This window comes from Neltuma alba, unplaced genomic scaffold, assembly GCF_004799145.2.
Source record: "Neltuma alba isolate B1F8T4 unplaced genomic scaffold, ASM479914v2 tig00013120_pilon, whole genome shotgun sequence".
NCBI classification, from domain to species: Eukaryota; Viridiplantae; Streptophyta; class Magnoliopsida; order Fabales; family Fabaceae; genus Neltuma; species Neltuma alba.
The window spans coordinates 142,086-151,891 of record NW_021637442.1 but is presented as its reverse complement, the minus strand read 5'-3'; the positions used below and the strand labels follow the sequence as shown (position 1 = coordinate 151,891).

At 32.6% G+C, this 9,806-nt stretch overlaps 1 protein-coding gene across 1 annotated transcript; it reads right to left on the bottom strand.

Moving 5' to 3' along the window:
* Positions 1-222: 222 nt before the first annotated feature.
* On the bottom strand, positions 223-994 carry LOC114734606 (uncharacterized). The gene has a single exon (XM_028922227.1). It carries the CDS (start codon positions 951-953, stop codon positions 588-590), a length of 366 nt encoding a protein of 121 aa, XP_028778060.1. The 5' UTR covers positions 954-994; the 3' UTR covers positions 223-587.
* Positions 995-9,806: the final 8,812 nt, after the last annotated feature.

The following is a 9,806-nucleotide window of genomic DNA, read 5'->3' as shown; positions in this document are numbered from 1 at the left end:
ATAGAAATTAACTATTTGATAGAAACCCTATTAACGTATGCCATTAATAATGATAGTTTGGAAGAAAATTATAAATTTGGGAAAGAAAATGGACGAAGGTGTTGAACCAGAAAGAGTAAAATGATTAGTTAAATCCTCTAAAACAAACAAGACCAAAGGTTGGAATTGTCAAGTGATCCAAAAATTTCAGAGAAAGGTCAATTGTTAACTGAAGTGGGATTATATTCTTTTCCTTTTTCTTTCAACATGATACATAAAGAAAGAGAGAGAGAATCTGAGAGGTTAAAAATCAAAGGCTATATGAAACCATCTTCTCCAGAAGAATACTACTCCATTTCCAGAACCTTGAAAAGACTTTTGCTGAGTGTTTCCCATGTATCTTTGCTCATATACATTCGCTACTAAACAATAATCAGCATCTGAAACTAATAAAACTCCAGAGACATGAATTATGTTTGAAAAATGTTTCTAACTAGAAATGAACAAAATCCAAAGATGAAGATGAAGATGGTGGTGGTGGTGATGGTGCATGTTACAAAACTGGCAACATCATCATCATACAGAAATTAAACTGTTTTTCTGCATTGTTACTTACTGCTACGTTTCTTGTCATGTTTATTTGCAATCTTGGAGAATGATGAACAAAGCTTTTCTGCAAATCCATGATGCTTCTTGTCTTTCTTATTAGATGATGCAGAGGCATTATTGCTGTGATGATGATGGGTTGGACCAGAAGAAGCATCAGAAGCCATGGAATCATCACTGTCTTCTTCATCTTTCTTCTTCTTTCCTCTTCTTCTGTTGTTGTTTTCACCATAGAAGCCATCTTCATTAGCTTCGTTCTCCATGTTGCTGCAATCATCTTCTTCCATGGGAGATGCTATGTACATAGTCCAGCCTGATTCACTGCTGCTACATCCTTCTGCTCCCATGCTTTGCCTCGAAGACTCCATTTTTAGAGAGAGGGGAGAGAGAGATGAATGAGTTACATGTTAGACATTAATGGATAGATAGATATATGAATGCCAGAGGCAGTCTCTGATAGATATATTGAACAGCAAAGTGTTGGTGAGAGGCCTAAAGGCCTAGCAGGCGGCTTGCCCTTTTTTCTTATTAAATTAAATTCATAGAACAACCAGGAAGTTTCCAAATATCTTTTAAACTGCTTTGACGATTTCATAAAAAATTGATTTAGTCTATTATTTTAAAAAAATTAACATGAAAATTTATGTCCAGAGAAAAAATAAAAAATTAACATGCTGTATTCACTTATAAATAAAATTTACTTCTGGTTGAATGGAAATAAATTGATATCTCTTAAGCATAAGTCTTTATCTTATAGATCATGCTAAAAGAATTGTCTCCTCTTTTAAGTTGGCAATGTTCGGAATAATGCAAAATTACTTTCTCAAGTCCTAAATCTAGGAGTTCGATAATTGATTTACAAAAATTTAAAATACAATTAACTTAGTTATTTGTAAAAAAAAAAAAAAATAGGGACCTGGTGCTTAAATATCTCAAAAGTATTCATAAAAGAGCACTCAGTACTTGAAAGTTTTTTTTCTTTTGTTTTTATATGCCCTGGAAGTTTATTTTCATAGCAAAAACATCATCACCGTTATCAACTATTAAGTTTGACCATTAAAAAATACAGTTTGACCAATATCTTTAATGGTCAAATTTAACAATGGATAATGATTCAAAATAGAAATGCTACGAAATAAAACTTTCAAAACATACAAGAGCAAAAAAAAATTTCAGGTGATGGTTTTTTTTCGTGTATATTTTCAGAGTATTTAAACACTTTATTCTAACAAAAATGTGTTTTCATTTTACTAAAATGCTCCATTCAATCATTTGCACGGGAAACTGCTTTTAATGTTACAAAATGTATAAATCGAGAGACAAAATATATTGATATCAAATATTAAAAATCAAAACAAATACCTCAAGTAGCTTATATATATAGTAGCATGCACCCAGCTAGCTTGCGGTTAAATTTAATTCTATATGCACACACACCTTCTAGTCTCTTATACTTATGTGCTTTCCCACACTATCCTATTAATTGCCCACATTAAAGAAGGGTTGCCATCAAAACTAATTCCAATGCAAATGATTACAAAATATATTTTAGGATAACCAATACATATTTTTTACAACTAACCAATTCAACTAAATTTGTTTATCTTTACGGATTAGCTGATTTAAGGAATGAGATTGGGTATAAGGGATCTAAAATAATAGTTAATTATAGATACATGTGTGAGTAAAAGAATGAAGACACATTATTGATAGACGAGGTTTAAAGATTTACTTAAAATATGGTGTAAAATAAATAATAATAATTTGAAATGAAATATTTGATTAGATCCGGTATATTAGTATTGATATGATCGTACCAAACAACGTGAAATATTTAAAGAAAAGAAATAATATGAAATGGAAGGTCATTGTCTCATGAAATGGAAATCTGACTTTTAGTGAAGAATACAGATTTGCTGTGCAATGGCACAACTGGAAAGAACGCACAAGCCATGCCTTAGAGGCTCTCATGGGAAGCAGTGCCTTTGTTTAAACCTTCTTTTTTCTTTGGGTCAAAAAGTTAATTTTCACTTTAGTTAAGATTGATTAATTTATTTCATAGGCCCCCTTTGTGTCATTCCATAAATATTCTTTTTGACTTTGTCTGTGCCCCAAACAGTGCTACTGTATTTTGCATCCACAAACTTACTGTGATATGCTTATGAAATTCCAAGGGAAAAAAATATTTTGATGTTGATATGTTTATGTTTTCCACGTTTAGGAATTGGATTATCATTTTTCAAAAAAAAAAATTACAGCTATTTGATATTTAATACTACCTTTTGTTCTTAATATAAAAACTCGTTTGACTTTTATTTTAATTCTAAATATAAGATTACAATCCATTTTATCTCTCATATTTATTCTTTTTTTAAGGTAGTCACTGTAATAATGATAGTTATAACCAATACATTGATTATAAAAAATGTTTTAGAAAAAACGACACATATTTATTACGAATAACTAACTTAACTGATTTTTTTTAATTTATTCAAATTAGTCAATTAGTTGTCATTTGTCAATATTAAGAATCGGAGGTTGTATTGTTGGTTGTTATGATTTTTTTTTTTGGGAAATCAACTTCAAAAGTACTTCTGTTCTCATGTGAGATGTTTCCAAAAAAATCGCAGAAAAAGTTGTGTGCATGTAGAGACAAAACTCACATAAGTAATCTCTACGTTATGGAATGATTAGTCTCTGGTTATCGGTTGAAGGATACCGCTTGATTTTTACCAAAAAAATTTATTGTACAAAAATACCTAAAATTGGTTTAAGGACCAGGTGCTATCACTTGTACTTAATTATATGCAAAAAATGTATATTTACATATAGTTAAAAATATGTCGTACCACATTGCGCCAATTCAGATACTTGGATGCTTATTAGGAACCTTTAGGCAATAAATTTGATCATTAAAATTTTTCTGAAAATTTCCCAAATTTGTTGGGCCTATTTTGCTTTGATCTCTCCCCTCTCTTCTTTCTCATTTTTGATTCATATGGTGTGAGTATCATTTTATATAATTTTTACTTTTAAGAGTATTCTTTTATATATATATTAAAAATCTTAAGCTAATTTTTCCAGCATTTTCATACATATGCCAAGCAAACGTTGTAATAGTGTTCGATTGATTTTTATTTAATTTTCAAACATCATTTTGTGTTCCAAAATTCTATTTCATCAAGATAAATTATTTTTTCCCTTTCCAATTTTATTTTTCTTAATTTCAACATACCATTCAGTAAAATATTCTTCTTTCCAATTATTCCATTTATCTTTCTCTAAATATTCATAATTTGGATATCTAAATATTTCTCATTTTTCCTTTTCTTTGTGGCCTCTAGGGTAGAAGGAAATTAATAGAAAGTTATTAATTAAATATAAAATGTCAAATTTATAATAAAATATATTACTCATTATATTTATAAGTTGTATGTGAATAATATATGATTAATTTTTAAAATATCGTATGATGCACCAAATCTACATCTAACTAATTTGATTTATTAAAAGGATATATACCATTTTAGCTTATCTAACCTTTTATGTAAGTACTTTATTTGACACATTATTGATTTATTAACATTGTCCGTCAAATAAAATATTTTGAAGACATTTTCTTTTGAGTATTATGCTTATGAGCTTTTTTTTTTATATATATAGATTTTAGATTGAATTTATATGATGTAAGATATTGGATTTATTTTAACGCACTTTTAATTTATTTATCTTTCTTATTGCAAATTTATTTTTGGAATATATTTTAAAGGATGGATTCTTTTTTTTTGCTTTAAATATTGCCATCGCCAACTGGGCTTGGCAACTTTGGTGGGTTCTCATGCAATTAGGTACTGGTTAGGAGGCAACCTAATCCAATTAGTTCACCTAAATAATAAATTATAAACTAATTGCAACTTTGACTTACTTTTTTTGGGTGCTAAAATAGAAAAGTTATATTTTTTTTTTATTTAAAAAATAGGAGTTCAATTATCCAATATTCTCCGCCAATTTAAGTTCACTTTAAAATCTCAGACACACACACACAAAATAAAGTTACAGACACGGTAAAATTAATATTTTTTTACACAGAATTTTTTTTTTTATATTGTGTGTACCATGAATAATGGAACTGTAGAATGCTGAAGAGATATCATGAATGATAGGAAAAATTAACATACAAATATTTATAGTATCACGTTAATTTTAATAGGATCTTGAGTCCTTTGTAGTCTTTTAAATTATAGATATTAATTCCTATACTTATATAAATTACCACCTTCGGTTCTTAATATAAGACCTTGTTTGAATTTTATTTTGATCCTAAATATAAGACCCCAATCCATTTTGTCTTTAACATTTATGTATTTTTTTCTAAGATAATCCTTCTAACAATAGTAGTTCTAGCTAATATACTTGATTAGTAAGGATATTTTAGAAAAGGCAACACCTATTTATGATGAATAACTAACTTAACTTTTTTTTTTTAATCTGTTCAAATTAGTCAACTAACTATTATAATTAGGATCGGAGTTACTATTATTTTGTAAGAGAAATCTCAATAGATGACGCGATGGTTATCACTTAACATGCATGCGAATCTAAGGTCCGGTTTGGTTCAAGGAAAATCCTGCAATGAAAATCACTCGTGTGCGTGTGTGTATTCATTCACATATAATGAAAAAGTGTAAAGTCCGTTTGTCACTTTTAGTATTCTAAAACGTCTCTGAAAAAATGTAACACGCACTACAAAAAAATATGTCAATTGTAGCGGTTAGAGTGACACATTTTTAGCGGTTTTAACCGCTACAGATACCTTTTGTAGCGGTTAACAAAACCGCTAGAAAACCAGACGCAAGAAAAAATTTCTAGCGGTTATGGAAACCGCTACACATCTTGGTCAAAACGCTAGAAAATTTCTAGCGGTTCCTAACCGCTAGAAAATGTCTAAAGCAAGTACATTTCTAGCAGTTACAAAACCGCTAGAAAATGTCAACGGAATAAAATTTATAGCGGTTTTATAACCGCTAGAAAAATGCTAAACCAAATCTATTTTGCCGGGAATTAAATAATTTCAGTAGCGCCCTGAAATTTCTAGCGGTTAAAGAACCGCTAGAAATGTTTGGGAAATTAAATTTTCCCGCCAATAAAATTTTTGGAATGGCGGCAAAAAAATTTCTAGCGGTTTGAACCGCTAGAAAGTTTGGCGCAAAATTTAAATTTGACGAAATATTTCTAGCGGTTTGGAACCGCTAGAAATGTTTACCGTGCCAGAAAAAAAAATTATGGTTTTTCATATTATAATTTTAAAAACCATTAAATAAATTATGTTGAAGAATTTTTGTTAATTTGTATAATTAGTTATATGTTACATTTTATATATTTAAATTTTGTAATAAACAATATGTAATTAAATTATGAGTGTGTCAAAAGAAGTGAATTTAATTTAATAAGATAATTGAATTGAATATTTAATAAGATAGTTGATTTGAAGATGATATATTTTGTAATATTGAACCTATAGTGTTAGGTTGAGGAGTATTTGAATCAGTTGAAGAGGGAATGACAAGTGTGAAGAAGAAAAATCTGAAAGAAAAGGAGAAATAAATATGTTAGTAAATTTTAAATAAAAACAAATAAAAGATACAATGAATTATAAAACAAAATTCACTTACCATACAGTAAAGAGAAAGAAACCACCGTATGAGATAATAAGAAAAAAAGAGAGAGTTATGAAGAAGAATAGGAGAGGAAAGAAAAGAGATGGAGTAAATGAATGTAGAGAAGATATGGTATTTATAGAGATCAGCGACACATTTGTAGTGGTGTTTTTGTAGCGTTTTATTGCATTTTGTAGCTGTTATTCATTTTCTAGCGTATATCTAACCGCCAGTATTTTGTAGCGGTTATTAACCGCTACAAATTATAATTTTGAACAATAAAATTGTAGCGGTTATGTAACCGCTACAAATTGAATTTTTTTATTTTTTAAAAATCTGAACGAATTTTAATTTATAGATATGAATTTGTAGCGGTTAATAACCGCTACAAATTGTAATTTTGTATAATAAATTTGTAGTGGTTATGTAACCGCTACAAATGTGATTTTTTTTATTTTAAAAAAACTGTACGAATTTTAATTTATACATATGTATTTATGGACAGAAAATTTTTTTAATAATTTATTTTGGATGCTGCTATTCTCCATCATCATCCGGCCTGAAAGGACACATTTTAAAAAAATTTGTTAAATTTATAATGTATTTGGAAAAAATTAGTAATTAGTAGTTAATTATTTAAATAATTTAAGAAAAGACGTGTACCTGATAATTGGCAAATTATCATCTCCTTGAGGAAAGAAGTCTTCAAAATTCGAGGGTTGGAAGGGTTCACTGTCGTAAATAATGTCACCATCACCCATATCATAAAGATCCCGTGGCTTGAGGTGAACGACCATATTCCAGTCTTTATGTTTCTCGTCCTCGACATAGTAAATTTGGTGTGCCTCAGAAGCAAGGATATATGGCTCATCATCTTCAGATGCCCCCGTATGAATAAGTCTAGAGAAATTAACTGAGGTGATGCCCAAATGGTCAGTAGCGAGTCCCCGTGAAGTTGTCGTATTTGCCCAGGAGCACTTGAACAGTGTCACGGTGAAAAGCTGGTAACTCAACTCAATAATGTCAATTAGCTTTCCATAGTAAGTGACGCCTCCAAAGCGCATATCGCCATCACTACTGCTAGCATAACATCTCGTTCCGAATGTCCCGCAAACTCCAGAGTTTTGTGTGAGCAATCCCTGATCACGTCCAACCGTACAGAACTTGAAGCCGTTGACATTGTACGCGGTAAACCTTCGTGCATGGTCTAACGGACCGAGAGAAAGAGCTTTGAATTCATCTGTGTATGGGCTGTTGTCATTACGTATTCGACGTGTAAACCAACTGGGAAACTCTTTGTGGACTCTTTTATCAATGTCAGCAGAACGCGGACGGCCCCGTAGCTGACGCCTGAGATAACTCCTAAACTCACTATAGTAAAGTGTAATTTGTTAGAAGAGTCAGTAAGAAACAAATATAAAGTGTAAAAGCTAGTGAGCTTATATGATATATGTACTTACTGCATGAAGGGTTCAACTTGGCTGCAATTTATCAAAACGTGTCTGTGTGCCTGGAGTTTCTCTGTAGGAGTGAGTCTGAAGAATTCATATCCTCCAACTGGTTTCCCAACAGGAGGAAACAAAGTTGACGTGGAAGGACCAGGAGGAGAATCATCTACGCGACGCGGGCGGTTAAAAGATGTCTCCATGTCATCAAAGTACCTCGAACAGAAAGTTAGGACCTCATCTCCGGAATAACCTTCTGCTATTGACCCCTCAGGCCATGCCTTATTCCTAACATATGATTTTAATTTTCCCAAGTACCTGTAAGTTAAAATTGCATTAATAATTACGAGTAAATGAAAGAACAATGTGAAATTTAAAGAGGCGGGAATAAAAGATAATCTAGTACCTCTCTATAGGGTACATCCATCGATAGTGAACTGGGCCAACAACCTTTGCTTCTCGAACAAGGTGGACAGTCAAGTGAACCATAACAGTAAAGAATGATGGAGGAAATATCATCTCCAAGTGACAAAGTGTAAGAATAATTTTATTTTGCAGCTGATCAAGCTCTTCCACTATCAAGACCTTCGCACGCAACTTCTTGAAAAATGAACATAATTCTACCAAAACCACCGATACATCAGAAGGAAGTGTGTTTTTCAAGGCCAATGGAAGTAACTGTTGCATAAGAACATGAGAGTCATGACTTTTCAACCCAGTAACCTTTCGAGCCTGCAGATCGATACACCTTGAGATGTTGCTAGAATATCCATCTGGTACTTTTATGTTCTTCAACGTGAGAGGAAGATATCCTTGTTCTGCTTTGTCAAGGTGAATTTAGCTGGCTGAAACTTGTCGTTTTCATCAGGCCAAGCCTCTTCACGAATTCCCCAGGCCCGTAAATCTTTTCTAGCTGCGAGATGGTCTTTGGACTTTCCAGCTTCATTGAGCAACGTATATAGCACATTATCGCACACATTTTTTTCAATGTGCATAACATCCAAACTGTGTCGTAGCAAATTAGATTCCCAATAAGGAAGAGTGAAAAATATGCTTCTCTTCCGCCATTGCATAGGTTGCGTATCAGATGTCCCACGAGATCGTCGTCCCAATCGTTCGGGATCCACACTCTTACCAAACTCGACATTAACATCTTCTAACTGCCGCAAAATATCCATACCAGACAAAGTAACAGGAGGATCTCTCTTCTCCTGTTTCCCATCAAAGCGAATCCGTTGCAATCTAAGTCTGTGCTTGGAATCAAGGAACCGTCGATGTCCTATGAAGCACCACTTGCGACTGTGTGGAAGGCGACATGGCACAGAATCAAAATTGCACTCAGGACAGGCCAACCCAGTATGCACATTCCAGCCAGACAAAGTTCCCAAACCGGGAAAATCACTTATTGTCCACATCAAGGCTGCACGGAGATTGAATAGTTGCTTGTCATGTGAGTCATATGCCTCAACACCATTCGTCCATAGGTCGATCAATTCGTGTATCAACGGTTGCAGGTATACGTCAATATCATTTCCTGGTGCTTTCTTGCCAGGAATGATCATGGAAAGCAAAAAGGAGCTCTGCTTCATGCACATCCAAGGTGGTAGATTGTATGGAATTAACACCACCGGCCAGATACTGTAACTTGTGCTCATGTTTCCGAAGGGATTGAAACCATCGGTTGCCAATGCAAGACGTACATTTCTAGGATCATTGGCAAAGTCTGGAAATTTCGCATCAAATGCTTTCCACGCCTCCGAGTCTCGTGGGTGCCTTAACCTACCATCTAGATTTTCCTCAGTCGCGTGCCACCTCATGTGCTGAGCCATTTTTGATAACATATACATTCTTTGCAACCGTGGTTTCAAAGGAAAGTATCTAAGAAAATAATATATTAAAAATTTAAAATACCGAATATTTAAATACTAAATATCGACTCAATTTAAAAAAATTGATGACATAATCAATTGTTTTAAGAATTTCAAATATCGAATATTTAGAGACGGAACAAGTAACACACTGTAATAATTTGTACCTGAGAATTTTGGCTGGTTTTTTCTTTTGCTTCTTGCCCTTCCGTACCGACTTATAGCGTGACGTCTTGCATCTCGTACAAATC

Bases quoted from the DNA above. Each gene is read 5' to 3' on its own strand.
- LOC114734606 (XM_028922227.1), bottom strand. From the start codon at position 953: ATGGAGTCTTCGAGGCAAAGCATGGGAGCAGAAGGATGTAGCAGCAGT.